This window comes from Myiozetetes cayanensis, unplaced genomic scaffold (genome assembly GCF_022539395.1).
Source record: "Myiozetetes cayanensis isolate MyiCay16 unplaced genomic scaffold, myiCay2020 scf1, whole genome shotgun sequence".
Lineage (NCBI taxonomy): Eukaryota > Metazoa > Chordata > Aves > Passeriformes > Tyrannidae > Myiozetetes > Myiozetetes cayanensis.
In genome coordinates, this window is record NW_026086604.1 from 132,548,057 (window position 1) to 132,565,760 (window position 17,704).

The window sequence follows — 17,704 nt, forward strand, 5'->3', positions numbered from 1 at the left end:
TATTTCCAAATCAGGGTCAGGACAGTAGCTAATATTTTTTCATTTCTGCTGCAAGAACACGTGCCTCAAAGAAGAAAAACCTGGTAATTAAAGGAAGATAGGACATAAAGCAATTGTAAGTCACATGTTTGTTTCTGATCCGCTCTTTCAAATAAAATATCAAGCAGGAAATATATTTTCCTAACCTTTCCTTTTCTAGGCGAAATATCTGTCTGTTCCCTTGGAGAGACATCATTGCTGTTGTAGCTCATTAACAAGGTGGTAACAGCTACACTGCCATATACATAGTGAACATGAATCAGCCTGGTGAGCACAATGAACCTCAGCCATCAACTCAGTACAGAAACAGAGTTTGTAGATTAATAATTTACTGCTGTCATCTCAATTATTACAAAAAGGAAAAGGTCTATTTATTTGTAAAGCAACATTATTGATAAATGTCCAGTTTAACCCTGAGATTATATTTGCCAGCTTTTTTTCCCCTCAAAGTGTGGAAATTCCAGTATAAAGCTGCATTTACTTAATTTTTTTCTTTACAATGCTAATATTTATCATGTAATAACCAATTGGCAAAACAGAGACTAGGTACTTGACTTCTTCAATACTGCATTTCTAAAAGACATGTAATAACATCAGCATACAACTGAAAAAAAAAATGAAGTTCCTATATGGTATTATGATTTCAGCCACTTAAATATGATTCCAAGTTGAGGCTTTTGCAGTCAATTTATTGACAGACACAATGTCTGCATTGGTCCATGCAGCCTCATGGAGAGAGATTCAAGACACCAAAGTACTGCTGTTTAACTGTCTTTGCAATACAAAATACTCAGCTGAATAAATTCACCTAGCTGAGGACTCATGCTGTAGCAGCAGCTACACTATATTTAGCTCCCAAGCAGCTACAGATGACTACATCACACAGAGCAAGTTCCTGCTGTGGCTTTATACTGTCAGCTTGTTTCCTCAAAAGGATATTTTCCTTTGATTTTGGTAAAATTCCAAGTTCTAATTCCCATCATCAGTGATGCACCCAAAGTTTTGAAGCAGAGAGAAATTAATGAAAAATTTAAACCATGTTATTTTAAAATAAAATATGAGCTTCCTTCAGCATATGTTGGAAACCAATCTGACTATTACAGAAACACTACATTCTAGCCAAAAAACTTCTCTGTTTTAACTGCATCAAAGGCAACATTTATAGATACTAAAAATAACTCAGCAGACTAACATCTTTCAAGTTTGTGATCTACAGAGTCAAAAAAAATTGCTAAGAATGAGCTAATTGATCTTTTTTATATTGTAGCTACTAAAAGTTGAGAAAACTAAGTTTCATTTAATCATTTTATTTGCCAGTGAAGAAGTCCCCAAAGTACGTAAACTCTTACCTAGTAAAACACAATTTTCTTGCAAGTAGACAGAAGTAATGAATCAGAAACACTTAAATGCTCCAGGAATTGATGCTTATGTTAAAGCACTAAACAATATAAACAAAAAAAAATTGAAATGTCTGTTAAGACCATGCAAAAACATCCATTCCTTAACTCAGCAGCAGCAGGATAGGACTTCTCTCAGAAAGAGGAAGTATCCAGATTGCATATCTCTGCACATCTTGTGTTTCTATTTAAAATAAATACCCTCAATGTCTGTGGTCACCAGGAAGTTTCTTTCCATCCTTTCCAAACAGAAGGAAGCAGCAGAGGTAAAAATATTAACCAAAAGAGTTTTTGGTGAGCCCTGTCACCATGTTTCTCTGAACAAGAAGTTTCTATCTGGTGTTATAAAATAAGATGATCAGCGTAATATTTCACACCTTGCTGGTTAAGGACAGTAGGTATGCTTTTCACTAGATTTCTGACATACCTTATCTCTTTTTGGTCTCTTTCCTTACATTTGACTCCAGTCCCCTGAAAAGCCAAATATGGTCTGTCTACCACGTCAGTCAGTTCTCAAACACTGCCTGTTATATAACAAGGCATCAGATTCTACCCTACTTTAGAAGTCTTTATCTGAGATACTCATGACACTTTGTACACTGTTAATGGGCAGAAACAACAGAATACTACCCTAAGGCTTTGGTATCTACAAAAACAGAGGGTATTCTAAAAGTTTTCACTTACTAACAATCTACCATCAAAATATGTTTTTATAACTATAACTCATTCGAAGCACAGGGGGTGATGGCTCTCTGGAGTCCTGCCCTCCACATCCCCACTCAGCGGCTGCTGACCCACTGAGCTCTGCCATCTCTGGTGTTGTGCACTGCTGACAGCTTTCCAGGGCAGTAGCTCCATTTTTCATTGGTATCACTCATTTCAAATACTCCAATTCCTCCATGCTCAATACACATCACAAGAATTTGTGAGGTTAGATCGTAAAGTAGAACTAACACAAAGTAAAAGTGAAGACCAAAAGCAAGAGCTGAGCTTAAGGATGTAAAATAGAATGAGAGATTGGAAAAAGACAGAACTAAACTGAAGGAGTTAAATTTAAAAGGATGGAAAAGGAAGAACAGCTTCTGTTGCAGGAGCTTTTGGAGACAGCAGCAGCAGCATCAAAGGACTCCAGTGTTCATTTTAGCCCATAAGGAGTGACCATGGACTCAGGCTGGTGGCAAAGGCCAGCACGTTCACAAGGCGCAATTCTAACAAAGCAAGGGTATACAGGCCAGTGATGTACCAGAAAGCCACGACTCAAGTCAAATACACCATTATTTGATTTTTTTGATTCTTCTTTTACACACAGATCAAAGCCTTCTCTTTCGATCAAAACAAGTGATGTATCCCACTTCTCATTTATCTCAAATGCTGCTGCACTGTGTTCCCAGCCTGGCTCTGTGATGGGTGCTTGCATTCCAGCCTTATCACCTGAGCACTGGAGCATCCTGTCCTCAACACACTTATCTCTCTTACTCCCTTCTTAACAGGACTGAGTAACTTGGCCCATTCTTCTGATCATGTTTCCGTATTTAAGTTTATATCAACAATTCATTTACTGATCATTATATTACACTATTAAAAAGTTATGTTGCAAAAATGAGCACAGCTCAGTATATAAGCTTCATTCACATTTGCATCTACTAAAGTTTAAAGCAATTTATCTACAGTTCCTGAAAATTTTTTAAACCAAGACATTTATGCTTGATTTTATCCAGTAAAATTATTTTCATTCAAGTGAAATTCAGCTATTTTAAATTCACAAGATATTTAAAAATAACATATTAAATGTAGATATATTTATAGAGAAATGTTTACTTTTTAAATAAAACTCAACTGAATTAGAAGTTTATATAAATACAACATATTTAAAATTGGTCACTGCTAGCAATAAGCAACAAGTCTTCTTTTCTGTCTTTTTTTTTTTTTAATTAAAACAGCTTATGTATTTTGTCCTTCAAGATTTACCTTCTAGTAACCTACTGGAAAAAAATAAAACTGTGCTCCAGGTGGATTCTAATGTCAAATTTTTGCTCCCAAAAAAAAAATGTTTCCACCAAATACGTTCAAAGCTCTAACATTTTATGCAATTAAAGCATTTAGTGTTTTCTTCCACTTGCTTTTTTTGGGCAAGGTTAAACATTGTACTAATCCTACTCTTTTTCCTTTCTCTTTTTTTCCTGATCCTTTCACTTGAAAGCCCATCAACATAATCTCCTGCAAGCATAGCACCACCTGACAAACTATCACCCCGAATAGACCTCAATCCATCCTGTGAGGCAGCAGTTACAAGAAATCATTGAACTCTGAATGGTTGCTGCACCATCTCAGAATAAATCAGGAGGACAATATATTTCTTGGACCTAAAACAGCCCCATCAATAAGTAACCTAAGCATCAGGAAAATGACCAACTAAAATGCTGATGAACACTCATGGCCTTTTATTGGGGTCAAGGGGTAGGATTGCCCAGGATCCCTCCTGCCTTTCTTCTTCACCCAAATACTCTGAAAGGCCTAATATCATGCAATTTCAGATTCATGTGCCTTGCACCACCAGGCAAGCCTTTCTCTTTCTCACAGTCACACTCAGCATATTACAGGTGCTCTTTGCACTAAGAGCTCAGGCTACAGACAGGTCTGAAACTATCAAGAACTGAAAAATAAACTCAAAGAGAGAGGCAGGCAGAGAGAAACATACTCAAAGCTTCAAAGTGTAAAAAGTAGTCTTGCTGGAGCAGACAAAGCTTTTTTGCAGCTATTCAAAACCCGGAAGCCAGCATACTACGTTTTGTTGGGAAACACAGGGAATGACAGAGATTTTGTTTGTTAATTTTTTAATTTCTCTGCTAAGGCTAAAGCTCTTTTTGCCATTTCATTTGCTTAAAGCTTCTGCTTTGTAAGACTTTCAATTAAGAGAATGTGACACTCTCACTACGCTTGGATTTCTCCTATTAAGCAGCTTTGCTGGTCATTTTGTTAAGGCCACCTCCAGAACAAATGCTGACCGAAAACAAAATTAATAATGGATTTAAAGGGTACTACTTAGTTGGCAATGCACACAATGGGAACAGATGTTTTACACAAAGCAAAAATATGCATCTGGATAGACCTTTTTGTTACACTCAGGAAAGAAAAGCCAAAGAGGTAAAGAAGTCCAGTCACTTTCAACTGTTATACAGACATCTTTAACAATTTAAAATTCTTTAGCAGACGCAAGCAACTGATAAACAAAATACATACTTAAAAATACTCTTTGAAAGCAGACTTACATCACAGGTAATCACACAGGAGAAACCTGTAGGTAAATCAGTATTTTCATTTTTTTCTCAACAGAGATCTAAAGACTGCATGCATTCTATGGAAAAAATAACTGCATCAAATAAAAATAAATATAATCATGCCCATGGAAATTCTGTTCTCTAATTCTACACTCCTTTCACGTTACAAACATGTAACAAGTTTATTGGAAAAAATATTCAACTATCAGCCAAATTAAAAATGGATCTGAGGCAATTTCCAGAGGTATGTTAGAGAAGGATTTGATCTCTCAATCTATTGCTTTCTTCTTTGAAAGGGCACATCTGACAATCAATACAACATTGTGAGCAGTCCTCCCTCTCAAGAATCCCTTGAACAACAAAAACTGACACAGAATCATAGAATCACTGAGGTTGGAAAAGACCTCCAAGATCACGAAGTCCAACTGTTGACTGAGCACCACATCTACCAAACCATAGCACTAAACGCCACACCCAGTTGTTTTCTGAACACTTCCAGGAATGGTGATTCCACCATTTTCCCAGGCAGCCCATTCCAATGCTTAACCACCCTTTCAGTGACCTATTGAGCTTGTAGCATCAGTAGGAAAAAAACCCTAGTGTCTAAAGAGTAAAAGTGGTTCAGCCTTGTAGAATAAAACAAACAAAAAAAATAAGGGATAAGACCCAAATTAAAAATATTTTCAGAGAACCAATATAATTAGGAGAAATATAGTCATTTATCTTACTCTTTCAATATGTAAGGCCATGAGAATATGGAAAAAAAATTAATAGAAAAATTAACATTGCCTCTAGAAATTTTCTGTTCAGAACCTCTGAAATTTGTTAAAAAATTGCCATAGATGAAAAAAAATTGGTTTCATTATAACAAGATGGATGACTAGCTTCATTCCTTGGTAAGAAACAGGTCAGTACTTCTGAAAAGATATGAGCTTAAAATGAGGAACTAAATGACAACTATTAATTGTCACAATATGAAATGCCAAACAGATTAATTCAATGCTTTGATGTACAAAGAATTCATTGTTATAATCTCACATTGGGAAAAAAAAAGTGTTGAGCTGTTACTTTGGATGAAAGGACATTAACAAAAAAACTCATATGCTACTTTCAAGTTATTAAATATGCCAGTCCCTACAATTTGGTGGAGGAAGAAGGAGATCATTTATCCCTGCCATTACACAAACGGAAGTCTAAGGCAAAGACTAAGAACTTCCTGGAGGAAGGCAATAGCAACATCAAGAAAATAAAACAAATTCTCCTAATTCAATGTGTTGACTAAAATCATATTCCTGAAAATTTAATTTTTGATATCCCAAGGTGAATAAGTAAAGGCTCCTCAGCTATTCTTCCTTTTTATGATGGCATTGCCAATACTCCACACTGGATCAGGCCAGTCACCTATAGAGTCAAGTTTCTTCTTGCTGATCAGTACAAAGTGGCTTGTGAAAAAACAGCAGTGTCAGCAATAGGAAGCAGGAGTACATGGAACCCTTTTGATCAAATGTGGCAGTCTGAAGGATGCAGATCTGAAGTCCAGAAAGGAAAGCAAGAGTGATGTGATCTCATTTTCTGGCTTTGACAGATTTTCTCAGTACAAATACCCTGCTAAATAAGAGAGGGCAAGGCAATGAACTCGGTACTGACAACCTCAATACCCCGCACTGCTGGGTGTGTACTGCACAACCATCCCCAATGCAAGACCAGCTCAGTGTCTAATCCAGTGGAGGAAGCACTCCTGAAAGGACATCAAAGACATGCCTGCACTGGTTTTGTGCCTTTTGACCCGATCAGTCACCACACACAGCCAAGAGGACACTGCCTCCACAAACTCCCCACATGCCATCATGTTTCAGAGTGGCTGTTTCATGCTTCAAAAATGCCACTCTGATGGGCTCGTATGCAGCCCTTACACCATATTAAACACTATGAACTAGAAAAAAGTATATATCCATTATAGGGGGAGAAGTAGTACACAGTGTGGTCATGACCCACTACACACTATTTGTCTTTGGGATCAGGAACTTGTTCCTGGCCCTCCTGTACTCAAACAGTACAGACGCGTCTTCAGCATCTGATTGCCCTGGATGCCTCAATTATTAAGACAATTGTTCTGTTTTCAGTCTTTATTTTAAATTCTCTAAAACTGAATGCATTTTTCCTTCATGTAGGTTTGTATGTTGTACAGTGATGCAACAAAAATGTAACTAACAAGAATCGCAGTATCCAATTACCTACAACACAGAGCAACCACATAAAAAAATTCTAGTTCCAAAAATAACAGTCAGAAAGAAGCTCAAGAGAATCTGAAGAGAAACCTGGCAAGAAAAAGAACATGCATGTTCTCCATTCCTTCCTCAACCAGAAGAAAAGGACACTTTTTTAAAGATTATAGTATTTAGTGAATATTTACATCATAGAAATTCTGATTTTTAAGTTATTATTTACATCATAGAAATTCTCAATTTTTAAGTTATTATTTTTATTAATTGTTCATCTAAAAAGTTATAGATAAGCATATAATAGCGTTTATGCAGTTAAGAATTCCACAACTCACCTTACAAATAACAGGCATATATTCTGTGGCTCTCTTTTGTCTCCTTGCTGTTACTTCTGATTGTACAAGTTAAAGTAGTCTGAATCACTTTTCATTTTATTGATTCTAAGATTTTCTGTTAAGGATGTCCTACTTGCTGTACATTGATTTAATGTTTTAAGAAAGTCTATAAAAATGGTTTTGCTCTGTAAGTACTCTGTTTAATAATCACAACCACTCTGCCCTCCTCCTACCACAAAAATTACCTATACTTCATTCAAATGTATTATCCCTTCACTTTTTGCAGTTAAACATTATGTACATTTAAAATAGACATGTGAAAGAAAACATACTATTTTTTGCCTCATCAACATATACTAGAAAAATTACTATTATTATATTATTATATTTTGCATCTTACTTCTCAGTCTTAGCACTGGAAGAGATGATTTTTCCCCTGTGATTGTGCATTTTACAGTCTTCCTAATTTTTTAGCCAGCAGGAACCGTTTGAGCTGCTTGCTTCCAAGACTCTGCAGATATTATTGTGCACCCTCAAGCGTAATTCTGTTCTGGTTTTTCCCCTATCAAATTACATCAGGTTTTCACATTTTTATGCATATTAACAACAGGACAAGCAGTATTGTCAAGAAAAAAATTGTTGGAACTTTTACTCTTGCGTCATCAAATCAACAATGAAAAGCTGGAGTTGGATAGGTTATTATTTTCCATAGATGCTCATCTGCAAGTATGTTTTTAATTCTGGATGTTGATTTGAAATGTGCTCCTTCCATCATCATCTTTGCAGATTTTTTTTTATATAAGTGAAGAAACATTACAAAAAGAATACTCTGAAGCAGTTGTTTTGCTCAGGCACTGAAACCTGTAATTTTGTCCTTAGATATAAATGCAGATATACATAACATAGGTTCAGAAAAAAAGGAAAAGAAAGTACTGCTTTTATCTACACAGTTTAACTTACTGATTATCAAGGTGGGATGTGATGCAAAAATAAAACGGGGAAACACAGTCAACACTATAAGAAAAATACTTCTTCTTATAAACAACTAAAACAAAACAAACAAACAAAAAAAAACTACTCTCCCAACCCCTTTATAGAAGTTATATTTCATACACTGGCCAGTACATTACCATTAGAAGTTAGTTTAAAATTCTGTTTAATTAATCAGATCAATTATTTGATTGAAAAAAAATAAATTAAAAAATTAGGATATGCAGCCAGTACCAGGAATCAGATTTAACACTTAGTCATAAAAAGCTAAATGAAACTACTCTTCTATTTCAAAAAGTAGCCCATAATCATAATCATATCTTATATCCCAGTAGAAGATTTCTATTTCCACCTGTGGAATCAAATAATTTTAGGGTGCTACAAATGTGTCAGTAACACAAAAATGAATTCCACAGAGAAACTCTCCCTCTGCTGCACAATCTGTTTACCTACTATTACAGTACTACAAGCTGTTTGCTGTCTCTGCTTAGTGTTGTGGTGTCTCCTGACCACAGGGTTACAATGTGTTTATCTCCACATGCTGGTTCAGCATCTATGACAGCAAAGAGTAGCAGATAGGAAAAGAAAAGAAGCATTATGTCACATCCTGAACCTTACAGCCTATGTAAACACAGAGCAGGAAAAAAAAAAAAAAAGAACACAACCAGAAAGAGTGTAGATATATGGCACCACAGTAACAGGAGCCAGTCCAGTGGGGATAGGATGATAGGATGTAGGCAGAATCCCTCACATACTTGGCAAGATAAAAATCAGAAGAGGTGACAATCGTTTCCCCAGAAGGCTGAAATTCACTCTGCTTCAAGCAGTCCTCACAAGCCTTGTATTATTCACATCAAGAATGATTTTTATGCCTTTGACTCATGCAGATAAAACAAATTTGAATAGTCTTCAGAGGGGAAGAAGGAACAAACAATGAGCAGAAAAAAACATCACATTTAGTAGGTAAGCATGATTTACAAAATGCTACTGTGAAGGGGCTTGCAGGGAAGCAGGGTAGAGCTTTCTACAGGCACTCTGGGTTTATTTTAATGCACAAACCTAATCAACTATTCCAGGACTTGTCACTCAAAAGTAATCGCAAGAAGATGCCTCAGAAGCCTGCATTCTTCTTGTTCTCTCACCCCTCTCTTCAGACACGTACAGTGGATTGGGTTCAGATCCTCAGAAATGGAGAGAGGAGTATATAAATAATCAGTGCCTGATGGCTATCTGGAAAAGTCCCATCTTTAAATTGTGGTCCAGGGTCTTCTTACAAAATCTTACAAAGTCACCCATAAAGCTATGACAAGGTCTCTCTGTTTGCTATCTCATATTTCTTCCTCCTCCTCTCAGCTGAAAGAGGGTATTTTTACCTCTGCCTCTAGATCCAAAGACTATTTTCTCCATGACTTCTCCAATGAGCTCACTCAGGGTACCCCACAAAATCCACCAAATGTCTGCTTTAGTAATCCATCTGGTATTCTGTTCCCCTATAGCATTCACTGTGGCAGTTCATTTCAAAGACTTCATAAAAGAAGTGCATATAAAAGGACAAAGCTTTTTTACCAAATCAAGAAAAACAGCTAATAAGAAGAATCTGACTGGAAGTTTGCTAATACATATTTTTGGAACAGAGAAGCAAAGAGAAGAAGGAAAGAAGATGAGAGAAATGGTTAAGAGATACCTGAAGAAGGACAGGACAGAGCCAGGCACTGAATCTGAAAACAGATGAAGTTGCAAGGGAACTCTGGAAATTGTCTAATGCGTCGGCCTACTCAAAGCACGGCTGACCACAGCAGATTGCTCAGGATTGTGCCCAGTTCTCTCCTAAAAATCTCCAAGGATGGTCACTCCACAATCTCTCTGGGCAATCTCTGCCAGTATGGAGTCATCCTCACACTAGAAATGTTTTTCTCTAGTTATAAATGCAATGTTCTGTATTTCAGTTTACACCTGTCATCTCTTGCACTTTCACAGGGAACTGCTAAGCAGAGTCAGTCTCTTCTTCAACCTGAACAAAGACAAGTATGGCCATACTAGATGCAAACATCTGACCATAAGGAATTTTTTTTCCTTTACTGAGGTTTACTCTCTTCCAAACGCTTAATAGTACCACGATTATCCTGGTGAAAGTTGGCAGATAAAGATACAAACACAAGTATTTCCTGAGAAAGTAAGAACTCTTAAAATATAAGATTATTGGGGTAATATCCTGGTTCAGTTGGGTATGTCTCCTAAGAAATTATGGTACTTCTTAAAAATCAACATTTTATTAACTCTCTTTAACAAGAAAAAATGCAAGGATGTTTCTTTTTTCAGAAAAACATCTCATACATACTTTCAGTTATCCAAGTTTCTGTATGGGAAGCACAAGAAAATTATTTTCTCCCACAGGAAAAGAAGCACTAATAGTTTCCAGGGACAGCAGCCTCAGGATGTGTCACCAGAGACTAGGACAAGAAGGTAGAAGGACAATGCCCATGATTTTGTATCAAGTTCCTAAGACTTAACAGAAAGTACGTTTCCTCAGAAAGTGCTGGAGAATGAGAACACACCTTAAACATCAACCCTCCCTTTGATCTGACACTTCAATATTCTTCCTGCCAAGAATTGCTGCAGAACATCTCTGTTTCTTTCTGCAAGTTCAACTGGAGTTGCTGCTTTTGATGTACGCAGCATTGCCACAGGCGAGAACTAAAGGCCATGGAGCAATTTACACTGTTCAAAAGTTAGAGAGATCAGTAGCTAAGGTATATGAAGGAAATTCCCAAGTAAACACAGCTGAGATGAGCATATCACTAACTTCTGTATTTGAGTTCATCTAGGAGAGGCAAGTGCATATAGAAACTATACCCTACAAAGACCACGATTTTTCATCACAGAGGCATAAAGAAAAATCTTGTTTGAGACACTGGATCTCTGTCTCTTTATTTAGATGATGGAAGACTTTAAAATTCATTTTTCTTCTGTCAGGAGACACACTGGTATGGGGAGTTCGCCATAATGGAAAACAAACTTACATCTTCTCCCAAAATGCATTTGTATCCCCTTCCAACTACAGAGCTGAATGAAAGAATATGGAAGCGACAGGCTAATGTGGGGAAAAGCTCTGAAATAATATAATATAGAAGAAGACCATCCTCTGGAAAGCTTTTAAATATTGTCCTTTGACTTCTTAACAACATAATTTTTGAAGTGTTCTATAAAGCTATGCACTTTCTATTGACTTATCCAGAAAATAATATTTTGGTTTTGTTTGTTTTGCTCTTGCCATGTTACGTCAATATGACACCCTGGCACCTGATGCTAACCTTAATGGATTCTTGACAGAGGACCCAGCACTGCAACTTAAAATGCTGTCAATTGCTGTTTAAATGAAAATAAAAACCAACAAATTTACAAAAATATTCATCTTTTAGCACTTACAATATTTAATGGTGTTTCCTTTGCCAATTCCTACTGCTTTGTTGAGTAAAATAAACAATAGTTCTAAAGCTACAGATTTTGAAAAATCACTTGGGAGTCCTGCAGTTAAACGCAGGGTTGTGCCTCTTTAGAACGAAAACCATTAAAGATGTTTACTTAGAAACTAGGAAGCAGCTATTACTGTAGAAAAGCATTTATCCTTATTCAGAAGTTAACATAAATTTTTACACTACCTAACACAGAATTTGCTCAATCCCAAAGTGTCAACTGCATCAGCAGGAGGCTCAAGTAGCTCTGATGAAGACTGAAAGGTAGTAATAATGTGACTCTATCCAGCCAAGTTTGGTTTCATGTGAAAGGCTTTTCTTGAACCGTGTACACACTCTTTTCTATTGCACAGCACTGAAACCTGAACAACGCCAAATTATATCCCATGTATTTGTTTCAGTTGGGAGGCTTCCAGCTTTCTCAGAAAAAATAGGACAATGGACTAGATGGCCAATACGACTGAGTCAGGATAGTAATTTCTCTGTCCTTATACTCTTCAAAGTATTACAGAAACTATTCAGAATTTACAGTTCTATTTCATAAAAAGATTAAAATTGGATTAGGAAAAGCCTCTGGAATCTTTATTTCAGCATTGAAACAATTTACAGGCTAGGCTACTTAACCCAGTCTAGATGTGAATCAACAACAAGGAAGTAAATGATGACCAAACACATTATGGCCTTTCTTCCAAGTAGGCAATTTTTTACCTTTATAATTTAGAAATATATTCTAAGTATCTGTACATCTTTTGCTGACTAATAATACTGAAAAAGGCACAGTGTACAAATTAAGGGTTTCTGTCCATTTCCAAGTTCTGAGTAGATCCTTATCTAACATTTTATGCCAGGGCATTGTGAACAGTTGCCACAAGTTTATTCAAAAGTTAATTTCAAGTTTCTTGTTTATACTGCTTATCCAGTCCTACAATAGAAGTTCTCAGTTTACAAATAGAGAACAATACCAGAACAAGTTTCCTTATGCTTCTGAAGTACCATGGAAGCATGGTTTTAGATAGGTTAGGGAAAGCAATTTCTCCTATATCCTCTGGAAAGAAGAGTAAAATTTTATTATTCTCCTGAATGGTAACATTTTCTGTGAAACCACTAAAAAATTAGTGGGCTCAAAAATTATATTGTTTTAAACAGACCTGTAAAAACGTACAGTTTAGAAGTTCTTTTTAACCTCATGACAGAATAGTAACTCTGGTACACAGAACCACTGGACTACAACAACATGAAGCAAACTCCACTCTAAAATCCACTGAAGTCAAGAGATACACAGTCCATGAACTGTCCTCTTTCTAGGTGGCAGAATTTCAGCATGAAAGATTTTCTCTAAATTTCATACTCAATAACTGTAATGGCAAAAGGTAAAGAATTCTTTTAAATGTTAAAATGCTAAATATCTGTGTTACCATTTCTCTTTACCACTGCTTTGATTTTACCCATTAACCTACAGAGAGGTTCCCAAACAAGAAAGTTCTTGTTGTCTACTGCCTGTTTTCTGCTACAGGTTTTTATGGCATTGACAATGATAGCTATCAATGTATAGTAAGAGACTGCAACTAAAACACAATAGATTAAAAAACACCATAACTTCCATAAAACAAAACGCAATCAAGTGTTATGAATTGTCTTACACAGCCAGGCCAACTTCCAGCACTGCATAAAATCAAGCAATACAAAAGTGATACTGGAGAGGGGAGGAGAGGAGGTATTTTCAGATATTAATGAATTAATGTCAATCAGAACTTCACATTATGGTAGTTAGCAAACATCATATTTGGGTCACCTAAGTCTTCATTGCTATTTTGCTCTTTTTTTTTTCCCATTTTATTTTTACATTTTAATTTAAATATATTTCTTATTAACTTATATAAGTTTTGATTGATAATGTAGTTATCACAATTGGATTACAGACTGCCTCACATATCACAGAATCACACAGAATCACATCATACTCACAGATATAAGAGATATAACAGTTCCACAAAATAATCATTCAGTCAGTCCAGTGTTGACAAATATTAAAGGCTTCTAAATATTTGCAAACAACAAATTCATTGTTTGTTAATCAAAGAGCTATTTTATGATTAAGTTTAATGTTGGCTAACAACAATGGTTTGTCTAAGGTAAACGAACCCCTTTTGGGTTGAGCTATAACATTTCAAACATTAAAAACTATTTAGATATTTTGTATATTGCTGAAAATGAAGGATTTCAGTGGTATCACTGGACATAGTAGTATGGTAACTAGTATAAGTGAGATCAGAAATAAAATCTTAAATTGTGCAGTGTTATACCAATGTAAAAATATTTTCTAAAATTACACTGGAATGCTGCTATGTATGTACAAAGAAATACTAATATTACTTTGAAAAACTACAGAGAAGTGGGTTGACAGTCTAATATTAACAAGATAAAAGAAATATTTGATTTACCTGACTTTGCAATTCACTTTGTTGCTTCAGGCGAAGATTTTCTGGTGTATCAGCCACTGCAGTGAAGGACTGCTTTGGGTAATGTCTAAAAGAAGAAGAAGGAGCACAAAGCCAAACTGTAAATATTTGCACATGCTAGAAAGCCAAATGCACCCCAGCACTCTGTCCTACACAGTGCTGTAAAATTCTTTCATAGTTTGCTACGAATTAGAAGTATTTACTTTAAAAATATTGTGCAGAAACAACATGAACGAGTTCCTGTAGTGAATCTAAGTCCCACCCATTCATCCTGTCCACTGACTTCAAAGAGCAGTTGTCCAAAATTTGTTTTCAATTGAGTGAACAAAACTATGTTTAACTGCATTGTCTTGGTATAATGCTGAACAAAGACTAAACTAAAAGCCATTAAAACTGAATTGTTTTACAGAAACTAAAACGGCATAAGAGAGTACAGCTGGAGTACCATGGTGTCTTAAAACCATTAGTGCAGAAACCAGAAGGATCAAGGCAGGTACTTCCCAGGTAGAGAAAAGCCAATTGCTTTAATGGTAAATAGGTCAATACAATACTGTAATATCCAGTACTAAAGGCTGTGGTATCTCAGAACTGCAATCTTTCAGGTATCTCTATTTCCATTTGAAATTTTACACCTTTACAATTTATTCCAATTATCTGCCTTGGCATTTTATGGTAATGGTCTCTAGGGGACCCTGCTTGAGCAGGAAGGTTGGACTAGATTACCTTGAGTGATCTCTTCCAATTTCACTCATTCTGTGATTCTGTGAACTGTAGCAATCAAACCTTACTCATTTATGGAACCACTATTTACTAATTTTCATGGATTTATCCTACAACTTTACTGTTAAACAAAAAGTTGTATTATAGAAAAGACCACAAAAAGAAGGAAATAACAAAACAAAACATCTCAAAATAGATATATTTGTATGAGCCAGAAACGCCATGAGGAAACTGATTCTTACTAACTACTTTCCATCATCTTCTGCGTGAAACCAAAATGTTCACCTTAAAACCATGTGAGGCGCTCATGTCTTCAGTTACCATTCACAGCTTCCCATGTCGGCCAGCTACCACATTTGTGCCTTCAACATTTCAGAGTATAAGACAACAGGCATAGTATTTCAGACACAGTAACATTTGCAGCATAATTTCTACAAAAGGAGTAAACAGTGTCTGAAGACTGAGGATATGAAGCATTAAACATTTCCACGTTCAAACTCCAGTTATCTCTAATGTGTTCTTTCAGCAGCTAGTTCAGTTGCTATAGCTTCATCATAAAATTGCTGTTCTGTGCAAAGATGATACATATTTTCATTCAAAATTGTATTTTGTTAGAAAGTTTTCTGTTTATAAGCTCTATTTCCATGAAGTGCATGGCTTCAGTAAAAAATTGTTTTTCAGAAAAAAATAAAGCATTCATGAAAAATTAAGGAGGATTTAAGTTTTTAGCCGAAAGACGAATGTTTCCTTTCAGAAATGCAAAAGCAAAACTTGATGAAAAATGGACATCATGCAGTTGACTTTGCTCCAGGTCTGATCCCCCCCATCAGATGACAACTTACATTGCCAGACTTCCACATCATGGTACGATAGAGTAGACTCATGCACCAAGAGGCTGTGGAACATCCCCTCATTTATGGTGTCATTACACAGGGAAAACAGAGGAGAAATATAGGACAACCTAGGGATTTCAGGCTCCCAAGGAAAAATAACTGCATAGAAAGAGCAAAAAATAAACACTTTGATGGAAGAAAGCCTTTCCTCACAGAAGTGTAAGAATCATCCCAGGCTGGATACTAGCAGATGGACAAATAACGCCACTCTTGAGTTTACAGCAAGATACCTCCCCACCTATTATGTCAGCCACTTGTCTCAGAGAGCTCATGTCACTGAAAACTAGAAAACAAAATTCCTAGGCATGACACTCTCCAGCCTATTCATTTGGAGTTACAGCCAAGTCTACCTTGGGACAGGGAAATACTTCCAGAATGGTTTCTCTTTTTTTTTTTCTTTATTTCTTTATTTCACTATCTTCTGTCACACCCTTTCTTCATCTGTATAAAGGCAAAAAACAAATGCTAGACTAGTCACAGGGATGGTCATAAGCCCTTTTTGGAAAGCAGCAATGGACAGATGGGGAAGGCAACAAGCCACCTCACAGCCAGGCATTGCTGCTACCCAAGGAAGATTGTAGCAATGGTGCATAATTCACACCTTAAAGCATTGCACACTTCCACACAGGAGAGATCCACGGATAGCTCCTCTAGATGATAGAATCCATGTCCCTAAAAAAATATCATCTGTCACACACGCAGTTAAAAATTACATTATGCACATGTTGAATGCTGAAAGCATTCCCCTAAACATTCATAGCACTGTTTTACACCATGGTTACATATCATGACCCTGGAACCAAAATCACAATAATCACCCGTGTTCATCCTTTTTAACACGGAGAATACAGAGTGTGAGCCAGCTCAGACAGGTTATTTGGCCTGGTCCCCTTGTGAAATGAGTGGACAATGCTGAGGCAAGCGTCTCAGCCACAGCCCCCAGGGATGCTGTTAGCAACAGCAGCAGAGAGCTACAAACCCAGGCTGCTAAATTAAACCCCTCTATTCTGAAGCATAGGGACATACACCTTGTCCCTATCATACACCAGCTCTCGCTTCTGATCATTTGCAAAAGAAATGCTTTCTTGCACAATTAGTATTCAGGAGCCCACAGGTATTTCAACAGTCCAAGCAAACCACTTCAGAACCAATGTATCTGAGTTCATTATTTATTTTAGAAGCACTAGCTCCATACTTCAAGTAAAAAAGGTATGCTTAGTCTCGAACAACCACTCCTTTAGTATGCTTGAAAATACGAGGTAAACTGATTTTATCAGTGAAAAGTATTTATACTTGACCATGGAAATAAACAATACACATGACAAGTGAACAAAACTGCTGAAATTTAAATCAGCCTTTAAACTGATCATATAAACCATTTAGCAAAATGTATTTTACAGTGATTAAAATAAGAATCATTAAACAAAATTAAATTAGCAGTACATTCTGCTGTGGGTTGTCATTTTAACTGCAGCTGATTTATGAAACCACTCACACGGTATATCAAACCATAAAGACATGGGTTTAGATACATGCCTTCTAATTTATGGAAATTCTTGCCTCAAATGCATTAAAAAGACTAGTGTTAAATTTAAATCCTATCTTCAGCTTTTCACATTTGTTTTAAGCTTACTGATAGCATGTCTTCAGGATAATTATCAGTATTTAAGATACTAAATTATGTAAATACTATCTAAGATCATTGTACCGTTGGATACTTTTGACTGAAATAGAAGCCTGAAACAAAAGTGTTAAAATTCACAAATCTGCTTTTTTAACTATCAGTTTGGGGCTCTACCACATTTTGTCAACATGTTCTGAATAAGGATGAGTAACTGGATGGCAACAGTCTTTAATTCAAAAGGCTGACAGTGGTCCCTGGTAATCCGTTGCTCAGT

General features: G+C 36.3%; 1 protein-coding gene across 2 annotated transcripts in view; it reads right to left on the reverse strand.

The window, feature by feature from the left end:
- The window catches only part of NEBL (nebulette), a 245,879-nt gene that overhangs the window by 160,057 nt on the left and 68,118 nt on the right, over positions 1-17,704 (reverse strand). For both annotated transcript variants that reach the window (XM_050325495.1, XM_050325484.1), the window contains exon 3: positions 14,176-14,260. In XM_050325495.1, coding sequence (XP_050181452.1) covers positions 14,176-14,260 — 85 coding nt within the window. The remainder of the gene's footprint in view (positions 1-14,175; positions 14,261-17,704) is intronic.